Raw genomic sequence first — 23,060 nt, forward strand, 5'->3', positions numbered from 1 at the left:
CTGTATGCTCCAATGCGCTGTTTTTCCATGATCCCCTCTTCTGATTGGCTCATGCCTGCCCTTACTGTGCTGGGTATGATCTAGTATAGACATGTTCCATGCTTCTGGCTAGTTCGGTCTATACAGATTTCGATGTTATGCATGTATGTATACATGCCAGCTGCCATGGCTTTCCATTTCTCGGGTCGCCACCTCTTTGCGAAGTTGCGAGGTCTGGACCTATGTCCCCATGTGTGTTGTGGGGGGGGAGGCATTTCTGAGTCGTTGCAACTTACCTATAAGGTTCCTCCTTGCTTCTACTTCCTGGGGTGGTTTCCCAGTTTTGCGACTGCTCTTTGTCTTAGTGCTCGGATACTGTACTTATCTTACCTTCCTCTAGTTGGAGGGTTTGGTCTTGGATTCTGAGACTCTTCCCACATTTCTATGTGGTGCTTTTTATACCTCTACTGCCCTTTCTTTCAGATGTGCCTCTTTACTAGGTATCATCCTACTGTTATATCAGCTATGCCTGAGGGCAGCTCTTCTGATGGCAGTTGTCCTTGGTCTACTCCCTACATGTCTGTATTCGTTCGTTCATTCTTCTGTTGGCATTCATGTTTCCCGGTCGGGCAGTCTTATGCTTTCTTTAGCTATGCCACTTTAAGTTCTCTGTGACCGGTTGCCTGCTGCATGTGTCGTTAGTGGCCTGCTTCAGGGGTTTTACATTGCTGTTGTTCACCCTTGTTTCCCCCTTTGGGACTGTGTGTGCACTTGGCGTGTTTCTTGTACCTGCCTGTTGTACTCAAAGTATTACTCAAGTTTCTACCTCTTACCCATTGGTTCTTGGCAGAAGCTCTTCGTTCTTTCCATAGGCTGTTCTAGTAGGTTCTGGTTTCATCTCTCATGTTCTCTCGTCCTTTGGCCGGGGTCCATATAGTGCATCATTAAGCTGAGAGTGGTCCCTTTTTCCTCTCTCTCTCTCTTCCTTTGTTCTGGTATGGGTAGTGTCGTTTCTGCTGGTCATCCTTATACGGGTATGGTGTGGTGTCATTCTGGCATTTTTGGGATGTCTTGAATCCTGTTATCTCTGCTCTTCCGAGCTGCTTGGGGTGCTGTCTGGCTGTTCCGCCACAGCTTTACCCATTGTCCGTCACTAGGTTTCTGGCTCAGATGCTTGAAGCGTTCTATTGTCCTGTCGCAGACCCACCTCCCTCCTGGGGTATGTCTGTGGGATCTATTCTAAGTTAAGGAATCTGCAGCTGGATGTCTATCAGATGTACGAGTTACTTACCTTCGGTAACGATGTATTTGGTAGAGACGTTGTCTAGCCGCATATCCCTAACGCCCAACCAGCCTCCTCGTTCTGCGAGGACCTTGCCGAGTGGTGTTCTCCACTGGCCTCTTTCAGGTGACATTGGTATTTCTCTTAGGGGAGTTCACATAGTTGCATCCCTTTCAGAATTTCCATGTACAGTTAATTTCCTCTAGGGGCTTCTTCATGTAATATGGTGCCTATTGATTCACCTTTGCTACAAGGTTCATTTTCCTCTCCTATTACCTTCCCCTTCTTCCGCCTTCTCTGTTGACTCAGGGTCCTGGGTTCCTCTTTAGTCGTCCTCTTTGGGGATCGGTTGTGAAGTTTCACACCTCCATTACTGTAGGGGAAGTGCCAGTCTTTCCTACTTTTCTGCAGTAGACTGTTGTTCTTTCTGTGCTCTGTTCTTGCTGGACGGCATAGTTCTACATGATAATGACAGTCTATTTCTGTCGAGATATTCTTCCTTGTTACACTTTGGGAGGAGCTTTGCTTCGCTTGCGGGGTTCTTTCTCATGGCTTTCACTTCTATGTAGACAGTCTAGTTCTGTCTTCTATAATGGTGCCTTGCACCATCCATTTTTCTTTATTTAATGATTTTTCATCCATTGCACACTGTTCTCATACTTTCACTGTTTTTGTTGGTGGCTTCACGTTGTGCCGCGGAAACGTTTTTCCGAAGAAAACTGAAGTCAGCGCGCTGGGAGGGACTTATATGACCTAGCTGACATCACGTACGTGGACGACGTCAGGGCAGGGTCGTGTGGCTCCATCCCCTGGCACGCAGAGGTGCTGCTGCAAAATAAATTTTGGATCCAGTCTGACGCCTGGGGATATTCTAAGTTAAGGAATGTGCAGCTAGACAACGTCTCTACCAGATACATTGTTACCGAAGGTAAGTAACTCATACTGTAGCATGTTTCGCAAAATAGGTATGATCATGTTATCAGCAGAACGTGGACGTATAACCAGAAGCCTGCCAACGACAGTCAAGGATGAAAAGATAAAAAAAGAGGATATTTTAATTGATTTAAATAGGGATGTTAATGAAATGTCCTTGTTGAGGCCTATGTGCATTAGGAGCCTGAACACCCAACTCTGTTCTTTCAAGAACAGGGAATGACTGGAATCATCTGCATGACATGGAGGTCTGGGTTTTTCGATGGCCATCCAGCTAATGTCATTTACATTATGACCCAACTGTAAGAAATGTATTTCTATTTTGATTGTGGAACGTCTACATCCGATATTGCTCCTGTGTTTTGTTATCCGGGTCTTGATCTTTCTAGCAGTCTTCCCTACGCATTGTAAACCACAGAGGCAGGTGAACAGATCAACACCCTCACTGTTGCAGTTAGTGAACCTATGCAGTTCCCAAAATGGGTGTAACCCAACTCATGATTAGTTTGTTGCTCTGTAAAGGTTCAAACTCCACAGTTGCCACGGTTACTTTGGAGTTAAAAGAAGCCTGCCTTGATATGATGTGTATTAAAAAGTCTTTCAAGTTGTGACTATGTTTGGACACAAAAAGTGGTCTATCTAGGGTCATCCGTACTGTATTGAGAATGTGCCTGTTTTTATGGATGGCTTTCTTGAGATCATTAGATAAACCGAAAAAAATATTAATACAGACTAGTCGCTCTGAGGCAAGTTTATTGTGGGTCTCATGAAGTGCAATTCTATCGTCGTTGCAGACTCTTTTTATAACTCAGTCAACTAGTTATTGGGTATTTGATCTCAGCAGTAGTTGTTCTCTCAATAGATAAGCATGAGCCTCAAAGGTATGCAGGTTGGAAAACATTCTTCTGAGTCGGAGGAACGGTCTTACCAGAAAGTTGTCTGAGGGCTCTAGGATGGTAACTCTTAAAGAGTAGGAACATATATGTCCAAGTTCTGTAGGTAACATGATCACACCTATTCCTCTGCAACACATGCAGCCCCACACCCTCTCAATATGCTGTAATAGGATACATTAAAGGGTCTACACAATAGGATTAAAAAACGTCCCTCACAAAGCTTATTTAAACATTATGGCATGTGACATGATATATGTGAATGACGTCACCGCTACTGTATGGGCGGCACACGCTTCTTTCTAAATTAGTGACCACGCATGTGGCAACTCTCTCTTCTGCGTCTCATTAAGCACCGTGGCCTGGTGGCATGAAAAATACAAGATAGACCCTCCACCTCCTTGACTCCAGAGATCATGACTGTCGCTATCGGGCCTTCGTTGTCTTTTTGCACTTCTAACATTGCCAAGCACTCTGTAATTCAAATTTTGTGAGTCCAACATTACTTTCTGCCATATTACCAGTCATTATTGAATGAACAAAATGTTGATGTTTAATAGTACGCTCTGATTATGATGGTTTTGACTTTTTGTACATGGATCTTCCCTTGCCCCTTCCTGGGTGCCCAACTTAGATTCATCATTGCCCTGTCTGCCAAGCACAGTTGAGGCGCAATCCCAACTGGAAGTGGTGATCCACTCACCAGCCTGCTTTGGAGGTGGGAGGGGGTGTTGATGAGGGAGAGCTACAGAGAATATTGTGTGCACTTGTCACGTTAATCTGTGGTACACATGTGACTGCGGTATCCACAACTGAAGAATCGTACATGTTATCATCTAACACAGGCTTATTTTGTGTCATCTAAACTGCTGGTTTTCTAGCTTCAAATTAATACAGGTTCAGAAACACAGTGAAATCCAGAGTTTAATTAGCCTTCGCTGGTTGTACAATTTTCCTTTTACTAATCTTCTTTTGATTATTCATATTAGTAGAGAGGTTTTTGGTCCTGGTGAATGCATCCACACCTCTGGTATAATTTAGGCAGAAACATGTTGATTTTATGAATTGGGACGAATTATACCATGTTTTTGCCAATACTCACTGGGATAGGGTGACCAGACGCCCTGGATTTACCCGGACAGTCCAGATTTATTGTGGACTGTCCTGGCGTCACGACAGTTTTAATTAAAACTGGCATAACCCAGTTTTTGGGAGGGGGGGGTGGGTAGTTTGCACATTTGATGTAAACTGATTTCCTTTCGTTTTAAAGACTATCCAACTGTGCTGTAGTGTCAATGAAGCAGCACTGCAGGATGTAAAGAGGGGCATATCAGAATCTAAAAAACGTCAGTTGTCCCCTTAGGTTCATCACAATATATAGGAAGGAAGAAGAGGAGTGATGAAAGCACTGTTTGCACTATTTTAGTTTGGATTGTGGAACGTGGGCAAAACGTAATGCTATCTCACCTTAAAAAAGAAACCCGGTATGTTTTATTTTTGGTTCCATATTGTAGAAATGACAGATATCTATATTTATGGATCCTTGTACATCTCTCCATGTTATATGTTGTAGGCACGTCTGTACTTTTATGAAGTGTTGGTTTAATCATTTGCTTTTTGCACCTTTAGCTCTGTGGGTACCTTTTATAGGTGAAGCCAAGGCTACAAGTCCCAGAATGCCAACAGGCTCAATGATCTACTCATAAGGCAACTTGAGACCTTTGGAATGTCTTTCTTTAGCTAGGTGAAGCTTAACAAAATGGTTTATGGGGTGTGCCAGTGTTAGCATTTCATGCCAATGAGTGAAGTCATTATAGTCAGCATGACCTGGTGTCCTGGATTTGCTGAGGCAGTCTGAATTCTCATAAAATGTCTCTGCAAGTTTCAGCGCATGTCCTGGTTTTCGAAGAGGATAGATTGTACAAAGGGAAGAAAGTTTTCATGTATTTTGGTGCAGAAATATTAGCCCTTATCAGAAAGCAATTTAGTTAGCACAGATAAAACTGAGTAAAAGATGTTTTTAATTCCCTGTAGTACCTATTGTCTGCCTATCCTATTTTTGCCTGTTCTGTTAATTAAGACTTTCGGTACCCATAAGTCGTTGTAAAAGTATAGTCCAACTTCTATATTTGTGGACTTTACCGGTTTTCGGTTTACAAAATCTGGTCACACTACACTGGAAACAAGTATAAGACGTTACCAGGTCCACCAACATGTATTTTTAACATTTTTTGACCCTCTACACACATCTTTTTTTTTTCAATTCGCCTTATTGAGGACTTCCTCCATACCTTTAAACACCCCATATGTTCTGTTCCTTGGCGACTGTAGCCTATAACAACATCATACTTGGAGTTGGTGTAAAAAGGGACCCTTTGATGAAGCCTACCACCGCAGGGTGGGTGAGTACTGTAGTCTTTTAAATTAATGTGACTGACACATTACAGATAGACTGTCCTTTTCTCCATTAACTGGCCAGCAGCGCTCATTGTGTTGTACTGATTAAATTAGGTGTTCATATTCTGCGATCTTTGAGCCCTTCTTATTCCCCTGATGTGTTTTTCCAAGTCAAAATAAGACAAACAAGTATATAGTTATTTACCCATTCAATATAACACTGGACAATCTTGTATAATTTCTAATCCCAAAGTCAACCTTAAAACTGAGTGTTAGATTTTCAGAATTCTTAGGTCACATAAAGCATCCTACTGTCATGCATACGAACAGGCCCCCCAAAAAATATCTACATCCCCATGTGGAACCACAACAAGAATAGTCCAATCTTAACATCCCCTAACTAAACAGCACTTAGGTTTAAATCTACATCACCTATTCAAACTGCAACATCCCTAAACCCAGCTTCATCCAATTAAACCGTACCAAGCCTAGTTCGATTCTAGCATTCTCAGCATAATATATGATTATCCAGTAAATTGCAACCTCCTGTAAACCAATCCCAACTGTCATCTGAGCAGCCCCAGCATCCCCAGTCAAACTGAAGACATCTTCAATCAATGTCCCTTCTCAACTCCCAAAGCCAGACATTCCAACACACCCTGCAAAACCACCTTCTCCCTCCTATCTAGTCCCAACACTCAGCTACAATAGCTCCAGTTTAATTGGTCACCTGGGTCACCATGTTGTTTGCCAGTGCCGGTTGGTTGCTGTACTCCCAGCCTCTATCACAAGGCCCCTCTTGCCTCTGAGAACTGCTATTGTAGAAATAGCGGCTGCATTGGCTGTGTACCAAGACGCCCTCATCATCGAGACTGAATGGAATGGTGGCGTTGAGCAGCTCTTCGCCCGTGGCATTGCGCAGCGGCAAAGGAAGGCTACTCAGGTCCACAAGACACTGGTGATCAGGAGTCAAAGTGATAAAGATATCAGAGAAGATTCCAAATGCCACTAGAAGGTTTGGCAGCCAGCTGAGGATCAGCTGAAGGCGTTGGTGCTGCCCAAAGCCGTCCAATCTCGCCATGCTAACCTCAAAGGATGGTGGCTCAAGAGCAGGCTCCAATGTGCTATGTCCCGAGTAATCCCTTGGCAGAGAGGGAGCTTCGGGCTCTGTCACCGGTCCATCCATCTCTAGAATGTTTGGTTCCACGGAGTCCCCACAAAGTCGGAAGCTGGGAGCAAGTGAGGGATGCGGAGTGGCTCCCTGCAAGAAACAAGCACAAAACCTGGGATAAGCATAAAAAGTCACACTGGAAGACAGACAGTGCGGAAGAAAGGAAGGGAAGCAATAAGCAGAGTGAAAAGCCATGTGCTTTGTAGGGCCTGCTGAATTAATAGTAATTGTTTAATAGCTGTTTGAGGGAAAGTGATACAAGATACTCAAACTGACAACTGTGCATTAGGGGCACCTAGACGTTTTTACTTGTCAGAGAGAGAGCTAGCAGGAGACACGGAGGAATAGAGACAGGAAGAACATGAGAGAAGAGGCTGTGGGTGTGTGTGAATGTATAAGGCCTTTTCGGGTACCTAGCAGGGTGTAACACTAGACAGTGCTGACCTCTCGTATTTTACACATTGCTTAGCCATAATTAAGTGTGAGCTAAAATGACCTGAGAATCTAAGCTGTCAAGACATCTCACCAAAACAATTCCATTCCCCGTGTACATAAAGCAATTAAAAAATGTACTAGTGGCATCATTACCTAATTCTGGCAGACACAGATTTGGTTCCCAAATAAAATAGCGCAGAAAAAAACTCATGGAACTTTTTACAGAAGAGCTGAAGGAAGTAGCGGAGAACAGATTATTGGAAATCCGCTGAAAGCTCTGACAGATCTCCTCAAGACTATTCTTGTCCCAATTCTACTACAAGTAGAAATACTAACAACTAGAAACCTACTCTAAAAACCAAAATATGCTGCCAATAAGCAGAGAACACACAATATTAATGAAATTAATAGATCTGGAACAGAGTGGCTTTAACTTTAGATGGATGGCTACACTTGTATAATACTCTACTGGAATAAACCATCTCTGGAGTAGAATGTATCTAGTCTACATCATCCTGTGGAAGGGGAAGGCTTCCAGACAAAAAGAAATGTATTTAGGTCGACTCTGAATTTTATGCAAATAGATTATTATTTATCAGCTATTTTGAAATATTGATCATTTCACAAATCAAAATAAAGATCATGTAGATGGAGCCCGGATGAAAATGGTAACCTCCTTAGGCTGATGAGTACAAAATGAGGCCTGGAGAAGAAAAATAAAAAAAAGTTGGAAAACTAACCATGGAATTTTTAGGGGGACATTTTAGGATTACAACACTAAGAAACATGTGGTGGTCAGGTCAAAAAGGGATTTAGGTACAAATGGGAGGACTTAAGTTGTGTCCTCGCTTGTACATGAAGCATAACAAGATATTCCAGGTCCTTGAAATTTGTTTAATCTCTTGGGCCTGAAAATTGTGAGTTCTGCGGCAGAAACAGTTGTTGCTCGGATAGTCGTAAATCAATGGAGCTAATATGGTCGAGCTTGGATTTCATTGAAGATGAACCGAGACCCATACAGCAACTTTCTTATGATGAGAGTGATTAAAGCCCTGTTATAACAGAAATCATTGACGCACAAGAGCTGGCACACATGAGCTAACAAGGTATTGAAGCTGAAGTTATTGGTTGTTGAACAGTTGTTAAAAATGTTAAAGTTAATTGTGAAAACGAGTTACCTCCATATGTAAAAGTCAAACTGACCTGAACTCTTGCCACGCCACGGACCTTTGCCGCTGAATCCTGCTAAGCCGCTGCTGCTCGCCGGACCCGCTGCGCGGGTCCCGCTTCGCGGTCTTAGCAGTTGTGAGGAATCTCGCCTGGGGCTTGTGGGACACCGGCAGGGCTGCGAGGGTAGAGCGGGTGGACTCTAAGTTCCAGGAGTCCCCGCGCGCCCGTGTCAGCTGGGCTCCTCTCCCTGCCGGCCGCGCCCCCATCACAGCTGCATAAAATCATCTTCAGCCCCCACACCAGCGGGAAACTGACCTGAACTCTTGCCACGCCACGGACCTTTGCCGCTGAATCCTGCTAAGCCGCTGCTGCTCGCCGGACCCGCTGCGCGGGTCCCGCTTCGCGGTCTTAGCAGTTGTGAGGAATCTCGCCTGGGGCTTGTGGGACACCGGCAGGGCTGCGAGGGTAGAGCGGGTGGACTCTACGTTCCAGGAGTCCCCGCGCGCCCGTGTCAGCTGGGCTCCTCTCCCTGCCGGCCGCGCCCCCATCACAGCTGCATAAAATCATCTTCAGCCCCCACACCAGCGGGAAACTGACCTGAACTCTTGCCACGCCACGGACCTTTGCCGCTGAATCCTGCTAAGCCGCTGCTGCTCGCCGGACCCGCTGCGCGGGTCCCGCTTCGCGGTCTTAGCAGTTGTGAGGAATCTCGCCTGGGGCTTGTGGGACACCGGCAGGGCTGCGAGGGTAGAGCGGGTGGACTCTACGTTCCAGGAGTCCCCGCGCGCCCGTGTCAGCTGGGCTCCTCTCCCTGCCGGCCGCGCCCCCATCACAGCTGCATAAAATCATCTTCAGCCCCCACACCAGCGGGAAACTGACCTGAACTCTTGCCACGCCACGGACCTTTGCCGCTGAATCCTGCTAAGCCGCTGCTGCTCGCCGGACCCGCTGCGCGGGTCCCGCTTCGCGGTCTTAGCAGTTGTGAGGAATCTCGCCTGGGGCTTGTGGGACACCGGCAGGGCTGCGAGGGTAGAGCGGGTGGACTCTAAGTTCCAGGAGTCCCCGCGCGCCCGTGTCAGCTGGGCTCCTCTCCCTGCCGGCCGCGCCCCCATCACAGCTGCATAAAATCATCTTCAGCCCCCACACCAGCGGGAAACTGACCTGAACTCTTGCCACGCCACGGACCTTTGCCGCTGAATCCTGCTAAGCCGCTGCTGCTCGCCGGACCCGCTGCGCGGGTCCCGCTTCGCGGTCTTAGCAGTTGTGAGGAATCTCGCCTGGGGCTTGTGGGACACCGGCAGGGCTGCGAGGGTAGAGCGGGTGGACTCTAAGTTCCAGGAGTCCCCGCGCGCCCGTGTCAGCTGGGCTCCTCTCCCTCCCGGCCACGCCCCCTAGAACACCTTGTACATCTTTAAAAAGAGCAGTCACTCCCGCAGCGCGGGAGCGCGCGGGAGGGCGCCGGGAGAAGCCCGGGACAAGGGCGGGACCGTCTGTGGCCGTCCGGGGCCGGAAGAGGCCGGGCTGGGCCTGACCTCCTTCTTTGCAGTCCGGAGGACATTGTTCATTACACAATGGATATGGCAACAGAAGAAGAAACAACGGGTAAAAAATCCAGATTACGTAATGGATCCCTGGAGAATTATTTTCCCAAGAGGAACGAGGGAGAAAAGGATTCCATCCTAGCGGAGCGTAGGGCAGAGCGGCGTCGCTCTGTTGAGAATATGAAACACAGACCCCTCACTGATAGCCTACTTGAACTAAACCGGGAAGGTGATTTGAATGGCCTAAGTGAGGATAATGTAAGTCAAGATGGAGTCCCCCTATTGTTTCGTGACTTTGTAGCCACTCCTTGTTTGCCCTCGGATAATATTATAATTGTTTCACCCACCCCTAGTGGTAGTCGTGTGGCTGACAAATCTAAATCTAGGAAGCAGAAAGTTAATATTGTTCCTGTAGCCCAGACCCACCGCCCGCCCCCTAGTAAAAAAAGGAGGAAACAAAGGGTGGTATCAGGTAAAACGAAAACATCGCACGCTGATTTTGGTAAAGGGGTAAAAACTCCGATTACAACTGAGACTCCTTTAGTAGCAGAGCAGGATCACACACCACAGGTAGTTGCTCCACTGGTTCATTGTCCATCTTTAGCAACCACACAAGATGAGGCTCCTGATAACAACATTAGAGGCACCCCACCTATTACTTCACCACCACTTCCCCCCTCAGTGTCAGGGAACCTGGAATTTTTGTTGAGATCTCTCCTTCTTCCCATTAATGAGTCTATTAAAAAGGTGGAAATTAGATTAACCATATTGGAAGCCGCCATAACTAGTATGTCTACCCATACCAAAAATAAAGGAAGTGTGGCGGTACATCCCACACCCCCTCCTACCACACCACAAAGGAAATCTAGAATTCCTCCTACCCCTGCTCTGACTAAGCAAACCCGCCAGCCTCATGGTGGAGCTGTGCCCCCAACTCATAACACACCGCCACCTAAACAACCTAAAGCACCAGCCACTGAGTTGGGAGCGGGCCCCTCCAATCCATCCCCAAAGGCCTCGACGAGTAATAATCAGAGTGCACACGGGGATGATGGAAAAAGCAGAATACCTCATAAAAGGGTCCCACAAGTAGAGATTCCCCCAGAAGCTGTGCCCTACGTGGTGATTCTAACGGGGGTCCCGCAGCTAACTGAAAATAAGAAGGAGGGATTTGCCGACCTCAAAAACAAAATTATCCATTGGTTGCGGTTGCATAGGCCGATAGCACCTAACATAGATGGGGACATAGTTCATGTCAGACGGATCAATTGGCTGGGGAGTAGAACTAAAGATATCGAGGGGGACCTAGTGGTGGTCAATTTTAGAGACCCTCGGGCAGTTGATTACATCCTAAATTGGCCACCTGGGAATGGGGAAACCTGTGTTATCCCACGGGCATTAACATACTTTTATCCCAGGTCAAAAGTTACCAACTCTAAATATTCAAATAGACCACAATCTTATAGGCCGCCCTTTATACCACCCTACATTAATAATCAACTTCAGTATGCACATCAGCTGACTAGGGTGCCTGATCTACACTCCGCCTGGTCCATGGTCCCCCACAGACATATGCTGAACCAGGGTCCCAGTATGAACCACCTGAGACCCTTTACCCCGTTGGATACCTACAATCGGTTTTCCCAGCTGTCAGGGCTGGAAGAATGCGATTGAAGTTGGGGGCAAGGGGGGGGGGGAAATGAAAATGATAATGAACTTCCCGGGGATGTGGATTCTCGCCCACCTGGGGGTAGCATTGGTATTGAAGAAGTTAGTCTATCTATAGACCACATGGCGACCACCATTGACATAACTGAGGATTCTAGGTCAGTTGGGCCCGAGATGAGTATGGTTGGTTGCTTTGCAACCCCCACTTCTCTGGCCCAGGAGGGGGGGTGCCCTTTGTCTAGGGTGGTTAATGAGAGGTTGCCCAAGGTGGGTTACACTTTTATGCCTAGAGGAAGGCGGGTAATAAACCTCCTTTCTTGGAATATTGCTGGGCTAAAGCGGAAGTTAGAAATCCCGGAGTGGCACACACTAATTGAGCAGTTCGATGTCTGCCTGTTCCAGGAGACATGGAGTTTTGTTCCGCTACATAAATCGGGGTATACTACCCACTGTGTGCCCGCAGTAAGCAAGGGAAAGGGCAGACCATCGGGCGGTCTCGTAGTTTGGATAAAAATAGATCTGAACTGGGTGGTCACAAGCCATATTGTGGAGGGTAACGATATACTCCACCTCTCGGCAAAAGGAGGGGAGGATGTCGTCAGGCTCGACCTTTTTAATGTTTATGCAAGAGGGACACAGGGTGACTCTCCCTCTTTGACCCTAACATCCCTGGATTCGGCCTTAGCCAATTGCCCCTGTTCAGCTAAAATTCTTGTGGGGGGTGACTTTAATTGTACATTTGAACCCCTTCTCGGAGACGACCCCTTAGGAATCGAAGAGGAGGATTCAAAATGGTCTATTCCAACTCTTTCCCTGTCCCCTGTTAGGAAGTGGTCACCTAGGGCCTTACAAATTACTGCACTGACAAGGGACCATAAATTAAGAGCCCTCAATGGTAGGACTATATCTGACCAGTCAGGGGCATTGACCTTTAATAGACTTTCGGGTCCGTCCCGAATCGATTACATCCTAATGGATGTTGGATTCTGGCCGGACCTGATTGATATGGAGGTCGTCCCAAGCCAGGATAGTGACCACAATCCCCTGTGTTGCAAATTTAATTGGGGTGTTCTGAATGACAGGCGAGCGATTGTCACCTTAAAAACAACTAAAGAAGTTATCCCATTTAATAATAACCGTAGACTGAAATGGGATAAGGCTAAGCTTAATGAGGGCGATATAGGAAGCATCAAAGCAATGGTTGAGGGTTTGTCTTCCACCTTAGAAATCTGGGTTGATGAAAACCGGACCGTCAACCACCAACACCCCTCCCTTGACTCTGCCTATAAAACCACAATTGATCAAGTTGGCCAATTTTTTATCTCGAAGGGGAAAAGTAATAGGGCTCCTGCTATACCCTCTACTCTTAACAAAGCATGGTATAATGATCATTGTAAGAGCAAAAGGAAAATCTTGACAAAAGCTCTGCTTTCAGGGGACCCTACACTGGTTAGAGCGGCCAGGAAGGATTACCAGAAAGCATTATCATTGGCCAAACGGGAGTGGGAGGAACAGCACTGGCAGGATCTTTCCAATGCTGTGAGTAGTAGGAACCCAAACCTTTTTTGGGAACTGGTCAATAGAACAAGGCAGCGAAAATCGCAACCATTGGCTGATCATATAACTTGCCAGCAATGGTTTACACATTTCTCATCCCTATATGGAGACTCGGAAGAATTAACTAGTCCTGGGGTGAATAGCCTGGGTGAAGGGGATCCCGTAGATGATAATGTTCTTTTATTTTCAACGGGAGAAGTAGTGTTGGCGATTAGACATCTTACCCCTAAAAAAGCCGCTGGGCAGGATGGGATCCCTGGGGATCTGTTGATGGCGGAGCCGGAGGCCTGGGCTAAACTAATTGCGATTATAATGAATCTGATTTCGAGGGGGCACCAGGTTCCAGACTCCTGGAAAGGGGCTGAGGTAGTTACTGTGTACAAGAAGGGGGCTAGAGATGACCCTGCGAACTACAGACCCATCAGTCTGATAGACATAATCCAGAAAGTGGTCGGCAGGGTCATCATTTCAAGAGTAGGCGACTGGATAGAGGAGGCTAGTATCCTCTCCCACTTACAAGCGGGGTTCAGAAGGAAGGTAGGTACGATGGACCAGGTCTTTCGTCTCTTTGCCATTTATTGGAAGGCGGTTACTATCATGAAGGGCAGTTTGTATATGGCCTTCATTGATCTTAAAACTGCATTCGACCTGGTCCCTCGTACAAAACTTTGGGGTATTCTAGGAGAGATGGGTATTCCCAGAGGTCTTCTGAGCCTAATCGTAAAGCTGCACGAGGGGAACTATGCGAGGGTTAGATGGGGATCCCAGGGGCAACTTACAGACAGGATCCCAGTGCGAAGAGGAGTACGCCAGGGCTGTGTCATGGCTCCGACCCTCTTCTCCCTATTCGTAAACGGAGTGGTTGACCATCTAAAGGGGGAGGAGTCGGATGCCCCATCCCTGGCGGGGGAGAGAATCCCCACACTTCTCTTCGCTGATGACACCCTATTAATTTCCAAATCCCCGGTGGGCTTGCAAAAACTCTTGAATCGGTTTAGCTCCTTCTGCACTACCCGAGGCTTAACAATCAATACATCGAAAACCAAATTGATGGCTTTTGCACCCTCAAAAAGATTTAAAAATAATTTTGTGCTTAACAACGCCCCCCTTGAGCTGGTCGAGTCTTTTGACTATCTTGGTGTCCGGATCAACAGCCGCATGACCTGGAAGGATCATCTGTCTAAAATGTTATTAAACCATCAAAGAGTATCCGGGGTGACGCTGAAGGAGATCCGTGAATCAACTAGCAAACCGGTCTCCCCAGCTATGACCATCTATGAGGGTCAGATCCTTCCTGCAGCACTTTATGGCTCCGAACTGTGGGGGTTTGAAGGGGTTCCTGACTTGATGAGAGCGGAAAACAATTTTTTTAGGAAAGTAGTAGCTCTTCCCACTTCCACCCCAATGATCCCTCTAAGACTAGATCTGGGCAGAAAAACAGTAAAGGACTTGGTGAGGCTACGCCCGTTGTTATTCTGGTCCCGACTAAGAAGAACTGAGGAGCTCGTAAAGTATGCAGAAGGGCTGGATGAACTACTACTACTGGACACATGTAAAAAAATAGGATGGCTAAATAATCTGAAAGAATTGGCTACCAGCTTGGGTCTAAGAGAGGCATGGGAGTTCCAGTCACCACCACCGAAAGATGTTATAAAAAAACTATACTGGGACTGGGTACAGAGTAACGCTACGAGGTCTACGAATTTGGGCTCACTTACTGACCAATTTTTGTCAATTAAGTGTGTGCGTAAATTGGAACCCTTTCTAGACTTAATAACCAAACCATTGGATCGAGCGCTGTACCTAAAATTGCGATATGGGACGCTCCCGGTGCATGACTTTACGGTGAGATGGTTGAATACAGATGCCCGCTCGCGTGCATGCCCGGGCTGTGCGGCCCCTAAGGAATCGGTGGCTCACTTATTTTTTGCCTGCCCAGCTTATAAAGGGGCGCGGAAATACTGGTTGAAACCTGTCTGTAGGGAATTAGGGCTGAGGTGCCATAGCCAGGCACTACGTGTCCTCTCTACAGATTCTTCATCTGCCAGTATGATCTGTGGGGTGGCTAAGTTCTTGGGAAGTGCGTGGATGACACGTTCCCGTTTACTGAAGCTACAATTTGGAGGACCCACTAGCTGAGGATGATTTTACTGCCAGTAAATTGATGAATGAGGTGTCCATGCTTCTACTGTATTTTATAATCTTTTATTGGTATTTTATAATTTTTATTGGTATTGAAATGTTTATGTATCTGTATTCTTTTATGGTGAAAAATTGCCGAATAAAGATATTCAAACATAAAAATAAAAAAAGTCAAAAGATGTACAGCGGGCATTGTTTCTTGTTGGTAGCAGAGCGAGAATAAATCAATAACAGTCCTTATCTAGCCAAAATGCTAATATCAAGACTTTTATACATAGCCATACGTCATCTTGACACTTGGTGGCCCACTATCACAGAGTATAACATTCCTGCACTTTCCACAGTTTGTCAATTATTATATAGAATTGAATAAAGGTGTTAACAATTATGACACATTGAAAGCACATTTAGCATATGAGCTCTCTGCTGACGGAATAAGTGCGCACAGTCTGTCTCGTGTCATTTTCTGAAATGTGTAACATTACTGTATCTGACATTAACTGTCTATATAATGATCTGCTGAAAGTTACCCACAGGATATATAGGCTTAGATTTATATCTGGGGAGGCAGGCTGTGGATCCACTATGGGTACAGAGCAAATTACTCCATCCCCCTGGCGGAGAGGCTGCCCACCGGGGGTCATTCATAAAGACATGAGCAGGAATCCAGCATTTACAGTTTGGTACAGGGCGGTGTCGAAAGCACGCAGCTCTGTAGCAAACAGTATTCTTTTTTTCTTTTCAAAAGTGGGATTTTCTTTTCGAAAAGAAAAACCAGTACCGCTTCCCTTGCCATATGAAGCTTCTCCCATGGTGGGGGAGCATTATAATGTTATTACTGTTTCTTACTGCCAGTTAAAAAAAAAAAACTGTAAAAGATGGACACATGTCCGCTCATCTTAATTGGGCGAGCAAATATGTTGCCAGAGTTGTCTCTGCTGCGGCCAAACTAAAGTTAAATTTGAAGGGCAGACAGACCACTATATTGGCAGGGAGGGAACTCTGTCGCAATTTTGACAGACTACCCCTCTGCCAATGTATAAATCTGACCTATAGTTCCTTTAACAGTTGTATTGCTCCAGTCTCCTGCTAATTTGCCTGGGTTAAACCTTTATTTACAGAACACAAATAGCTCTAAAACCAACAGGAACGAACAAAACTCAAAAATAAATAACAAAAAAAGTTGGAAGGTCCTTCAAAGCTGAACAAAGTGCAAGCAGCAGACAATAATAGATTTTTTTTTAAAAAAGCAAGGTGCTAAGTTTCCTTCAAAACTGACCGACCTTGTCACTAATCGTGATTTAAGCAATAATTCAACAGAAGGTCCAGGGTAATCTTTTTTGTATTTTTTCCCCAGAAAAAAAATGCAAAATGGTTCCTTGTGACAGAAGTTAATATGCAACTCAATGCAAACAAGCAATGATAGTTCAGAAGAAAGATTGAAGCCTTAGCTTTGAGGGGCTGCAATACTGGCTTTGAAGAAGGTGGGCCAGGATACGAAGAAGCCTTAAGTTGTGGGTTTTTTTTTCCATTGAGTTAGCCGCAAGGTTCAAAGAGCTAATGTAAATAAATAAAATGTGTATTGGCTGGTTAATCAAATAACCTTTACAATAACCACAAGCAATACACCGTTGGATTTAAAAAAAAAGCCTCCACACTAAATAGTTCCCCGTAGGAATATTTAAAAAACTAAAAAACAGCAAATAAAAGGGCCACTTAGCAAGCATTATAAAAATGAGTTTATTACATAATAAACGCAAGATCTGATAATCAGTAAAACAAAAGTCCTGATGAGTACTGTCCCTCTTACACCACGTTTTAAAAACAGTCAGACAGAGCCACTGGAGGACAGTTATAGACTACATTACCAGCATTTGATCCAACTGCGTGATCATGATATTGCAAAACTTGGTGAGCTTCCCAACTATTTTTTTATTTGAACATTTTTTATAAGGACTCAAACAACTTTTTGCCATCATAGAGCGCTGTAAAGATAGGGAGTCATTAAAATGTTGCAAAAGTGGGTACCACAATAGGAAGAAAACGAGAACGAAAAAACATAAATTGTATCATTAGTCTACCACCGGCAAAGTCTCTGAGCGATGGTAGAGTGTTAAGTGTGAAGCCTGAACAGTTCTTTCCTTGACCAATACAAAATCAGAAATCACAGGAGTGACTCTAAACTCGGAACATACAGTGAGGTCAAAAAGGACAGAGAAACCAAAAGCCACAATAGGGGCCAAACTCACAGGAAATTCACAGAAACTAAAACCTCTAGAGGTAGAAGGATCACAGACTTTAAAAAAAATCTACTCGCCCACTAGCTTTGGCGAGTCTGATTCTATCAGGTCGAGCTATTTTTAAGACCTACTGGTCCATTGAGTAAATCTAATCTGCAAAGGAACATGTGTTCTGAACATTCAGGAAGTGAATGAGCAATAAAGATGCCTTTAAATCTTGTTTTGATCTTGACACATCTGCTGTCTGTGTAAGGACAGAAGTCAAATGTCAGTTTGTCTTTTTACTAATTGATGGTTATTTTATCCTGGAAAATGGCATTTACTTTTCTTACTCATAGAGAACTTTGTAAAGAGAGCTGCCCCACAATCATTGTGAAACATAAGGCTGTAGGATGTCAGTTTTCTTTCTAACAAAACATGTAAATAGCTTGTTAATGAATAATATATCAGGAACTAAAAAAACAAATAGAAGTGTGATGCAAACAAAGATTTAAACAGGAGCAAAACAAATCGGAACACTTTACTTGGTGATGTGCAAATGACAGCTATATATAGAAACTCGATTTCCAAACTTTATTTTATGTAGTTTTAGCAATAAAACCACAAGTCAGTGGGAAATGAAATGTTGTGGCCATTTCAATGGAAAATGTGCTGATAGCAAACAGCATTGTTCTACCACTTCATTCTTTAGTTCTATATTTATTTTAAAACATGATTTGAGAAACATTCCTGCCCCCGTCCTGATGACAAAGCTGTCAATGAACTAAGAGGCAAGTCAGGGGCAATGTGTGTCCAACATGTGGCTAGATTTGTATTATATATGTAGAGAAAAGGTATCTAGAGAAAAGGTTTTATCTATTAACTCAAAGTTTTTTATACAGCAGAAATGATGAACTCACATATTTGAAGGTGCTCTCATATGTGTTAACGAAAAAATAGGCGGCTCAGTGAATTAAAATACTTGCCCAGGATCACATAATCAGAAACCAGTTCAACCTGCAGGTCTGGTAATATTTTTATGATTGTTCGAGACCTGGATTAGGACCCATTTACAAAGCACAGTCTTAGAAAATAGAACTAGATGAACAGAGGGATGTTACGGAACCCAGAGGCAGAGGGTATGTAAACTGGAGGCTACAACAAAGCCCAGGAAACGGAACGTACAGACACCAAAGGCGCAGAGACCCAACACCGGACAACATGACTGCCCTCAAGCTCGCCACCCGAAAACACCACCAACTCATCCGCGCCACCAAGAAAACTGCATTCAAGGAACGACTGGACAACAACGCACACAACAGCAAAGAACTCTTCAACATCGTCAAAGAGCTCTCCAACCCCAACGCCGGAAACAACAACATCACCCCTTCGCAAGACCTATGCAACTCCTCGCCTCCTACTTCCACAACAAGATCGCGGACATACACAACAGCTTCAGCACTCAACCAACGAACACCGCGACCGAACCACCGCCCCCCACAACCACCCTCCGCGCCTGGACTCCGATCAGCACTGAAGACACCGTCCGCACGATGAACTCCATCCACTCCGGATCTCCGACCGACCCCTGCCCTCACCACGTCTTCAACAAGGCCGATGCTGTCATCGCACCCCACCTGCGGGACATCATCAACACATCCTTCGACACTGCTTCCTTCCCGGAGAGCTGGAAGCACGCCGAACTCAGCGCTCTACTCAAGAAGCCATTGGCTGACCCCACCGACCTCAAAAACTACCGCCCCATCTCGCTGCTCCCGTTTCCTGCAAAAGTCATCGAGAAGACCGTCAACAAGCAGCTGGCCGCCTACCTCAAGACGAACGGATCCCTCGACCCCTCACAGTCTGGCTTCCGGGCCAACCACAGCACCGAGACCGCCCTGATCGCAGTCACCGATGACATCCGAGCGCTGCTCGACAACGGAGAAACAGCGGCCCTCATCCTCCTCGACCTCTCCGCGGCCTTCGACACTGTCTGCCATCGTACCCTAGTACAACGCCTCAGCAACGTCAGAGTCCAGGAGAAGGCACTGGAGTGGATCATCTCCTTCCTCGCCGGAAGGACACAGAGAGTCCGCCTCCCTCTGTTCAGATCTGAAGCCACCGAAGTCATCTGCGGCTTCCCTCAAGGCTCCTCGCTCAGTCCAACCCTCTTCAACATCTACATGAGCCCCCTCGCAGACATCGCACGCCAGCACAACCTCAACATCATCTCCTACGCCGACGACACCCAGCTGATCATCTTCCTTACCAACGACCCCGCCACCGCCAGAGCCAACCTTCACGAAGGGATGAAAGAGGTAGCCGAATGGATGAAGAACAGCCGCCTGAAACTGAACTCAGATGAGACGGAAGTCCTCATCCTGAGATCCTCACCCGCCGCTTGGGACGACTCCTGGTGGCCCACCGCCCTAGGCAGCGCACCCAAACCAACAGACCACGCACGCAACCTGGGCTTCATCCTGGACTCCTCCCTCTCCATGACCAGACAAGTCAACGCCGTCTCCTCGTCGTGCTTCAACATCCTGCGCATGCTACGTAAGATCTTCCGGTGGATCCCCACCGAGACCAGGAAGACGGTCACCCAGGCCCTCGTCACCAGCCGTCTGGACTACGGCAACACCCTCTACGCCGGAACCACCGCCAAACTCCAGATGAGACTCCAGCGGATCCAGAACGCCTCAGCACGACTCATCCTGGACATCCCCCGCCGCAGCCACATCTCCGGACACCTGAGAGACCTGCACTGGCTCCCGGTCAACAAGAGAATCACCTTCCGTCTCCTCACCCACGCACACAAAGCCCTACACAGCCAAGGCCCAGGATACCTCAACAGCCGCCTCAACTTCTACGCTCCCAAACGCCAGCTTCGATCGACCAGCCACGCCCTCGCCGCCGTCCCCCGCATCCGTAGAGCCACCACAGGGGGACGGTCCTTCTCCTACCTCGCCGCCAAGACATGGAACTCCCTCCCCACCCACCTCCGCCTGACCCAGGACCACCTCGCCTTCAGGAAGCAACTCAAGACCTGGCTGCTCGAGCAGTAGCAGATCCCCCTCCCCCAGCGCCTTGAGACCCACTGGGTAAGTAGTGCGCTATATAAATGCGATGATTGATTGATTGATTGATTGAACGTTCATACAACCTATAGAGGACAAATGATTTACAAGGAAATGACTGGAGCAGCTAGTGCAGCACCTATCACTATTATGTAACCACTTATTTGTACAGGAGGTTCAAGAGAAAGAAGGGTGCACAAGTATGGGGGATCAGCTACCACAAACCACCTGCTGGGACATTACTCTTAATACAAAAAGAAAGACCTGTTGGTACCAACGATACATTTTTTTGGAAACCTATATTTCATTAGGTTATCTAAAGAGCATAATTCAATTACTTTTCAAACAAACAAAAACAAATAATTAAGACACATAACCTGGATGAAATTACCTCAGTCACTTTCCTTTTTTCACAAGTCACCCTGTATGAACACTCATGTCACAACTTTGCACATACTGGAGTAACCAATCAATGAATTGTACACAGATTGTTCCATGAACTTTGAACTTAATACATGCTGGGTGCAGTACCGTTCATGCAGGTTATGTGTCTTATTTATTTGAAAAGATATTGAATTATGCTCTTTGGGTACCTTAAAGAAATAAAGATCCCTCCAAAACATTCTGGCTGGTACCGACTGGGCTTTCTTTTTGTATCAATGGCTACCCAGGCCATGAGGTTCACTGGGTTACCCCATTAGTCTGTAAAGGGCAATTACCCTAGTCAATAAGAAGTAGTGTTACTCAGCACTCCAAAGAAATATCCTGAGAATAGTACAGCTCCACAGTTAGCAAAGATAAAATGTCCATGCTTCCATAAAATTAATGCAATACTCAAATCCCATTATTATTCACTACTTTATTATTGATCTTCTTATAAAAACATTTTTGATTGTAGCCATAGCCAACGCGTTTCATCCCCCATGGGACTTCTTCAGGGCTTAATCAAATACCATTTGCAAATACAAGTTTTCACATGTGGCCCTCCGATAGTATATGGAAATTGGCCTTTACGGTCCGGTAAATCATTTCTGTTTGGCGTCCTATGCAGCATGCGTATAGCGTGTAAAAGCCTATAGGGATGGGGTCCAGAGAAGCCAAACCCCACTTTGGCAACATGAAGCCTGAATGCACAGGTAGGGGGCACAGAAACTCTACCCCACTAGTAAAGTGTTTGGAACAACTTGACTCAAAAAAGGGGTTGCCACAGAACTCACTGAAATGGAAAACAAAGGAAAGTACTCTGGGTGTGGGCACAGCAATCAGAATCCACAAGGAAGGTGCCACAGAACCCACAAAAACGATAGACCCCCCAGTCTACAAGCGAGAAGGCCATAACTCGGCTAGGTGGTACAAAACCTAGAACTAACTTGAGGTGCACAGAAATGATGCCCAGTGTACTGCAAAGAACAATGAAGCACTGTCGTTGCTTCAAGAAACCTTTATTATAATTTTGAAAAGTTGGGACGTCAGCGAGGGGGTGAGGAGCAGGAACTATTTCGAACTCACTGGGTTTTAGACACATAAACTAGAACCCAAAAGAAAGACAGAAACCAAAGCTGAGATGACGTGACAGAAACCAAAACATAAGCACGAGCCTGGTACAGGACACCTCCCTGCCAGGTGATCTGCCTTGTCATCATAAGTTATTACTAATGCATACATAACAAGCAGAGCAGGTCACCTTCTTGGGAGGGAGTCCTCATTTCTCGGGCCAGTGACCCCGCCACGGCGCCACCACAAAGTGCTCAGTCCCGACTACAGACATCTGCGCGCTGACAACGGGGTGCGCGCGCCTAGCGACTGCTCTCCCAAAGGCACTCACTCACCTGGCCGACCTCTCAGCCTCCGGGTGCGAGGCCCGGTGCCCCCATCCAAGCGCCGGCACTGGGTGGGGGACGGGGGCTCGCGGCTGAGGTGACGGGACGGGACTGCGCCCTCTTACTGCCTGCTGAGGGGCGACCGGCAGCACCAGCCCGACAGGTGACAGTGCGGCACGACAAGGCCTGCAGCACGGCAACGGCAGGGAGGGAGGGGGAGGTGGGGAGGGTAAAGACAGGCCAGAGGGAGGAGAGACGCGAGGAGGAGGAGCTAGGGCGGAGAAAGGGGTAGGAGCGGGAAGACAGACAGTGGAGAGACAGGAAGGCCGCGGAGAGACGAGACAATACATAACAAGCAGGCGGTGAAGGAAGGCAGAAGTAAATAAGGATGTGCGGGAGAAGAAAATGCGGGGAGATGTATGAGAGGAGACGCTATGGGAGTCCAGAAGGAGCAATGGGTGAATTAGGCGGGTAAACGAGAGAGTGAGAGGTTTGAGTGGGAAGGGCAAAGAACAAGAGAAGTGAACTGGGGGCGGGCCATAAAAGGAGGAGCCTGGGATGAAGGCGGGGATACATTGCATCTACTTGATCCAACCACCACAGAGCCCAAGGCAAAAGGCCCAGTGTGTGCCTCAACCCTAGGGGACGAACAAAGGGAATGTCTCCGGAAGGTGCCAACACGCAGAGGGCCTCCAGGGCCTCGGGCCAATGAGGGCGGGGGTGGAGGGGTACCCCATGATCAGGAGCCGGCATATGCCTCCTGAGAGGCTGTCATG

At 46.6% G+C, this 23,060-nt stretch overlaps 1 protein-coding gene across 1 annotated transcript in view; it reads right to left on the bottom strand.

The window, feature by feature from the left end:
• The window catches only part of SLC22A17 (solute carrier family 22 member 17), a 94,436-nt gene extending 71,632 nt beyond the window's left edge, over positions 1-22,804 (bottom strand). Inside the window, exons 1-2 of the mRNA XM_086923708.1 lie at positions 22,294-22,804; positions 6,215-6,745 (exon numbers count right to left, since the gene is read on the bottom strand). Coding sequence (XP_086779834.1) covers positions 6,215-6,670 — 456 coding nt within the window. The 5' untranslated portion in view covers positions 6,671-6,745; positions 22,294-22,804. The remainder of the gene's footprint in view (positions 1-6,214; positions 6,746-22,293) is intronic.
• Between the last annotated feature and the right edge of the window lie 256 nt (positions 22,805-23,060).

This window comes from Lissotriton vulgaris, chromosome 5 (genome assembly GCF_964263255.1).
Source record: "Lissotriton vulgaris chromosome 5, aLisVul1.2, whole genome shotgun sequence".
In the NCBI taxonomy this organism is placed as follows: domain Eukaryota; kingdom Metazoa; phylum Chordata; class Amphibia; order Caudata; family Salamandridae; genus Lissotriton; species Lissotriton vulgaris.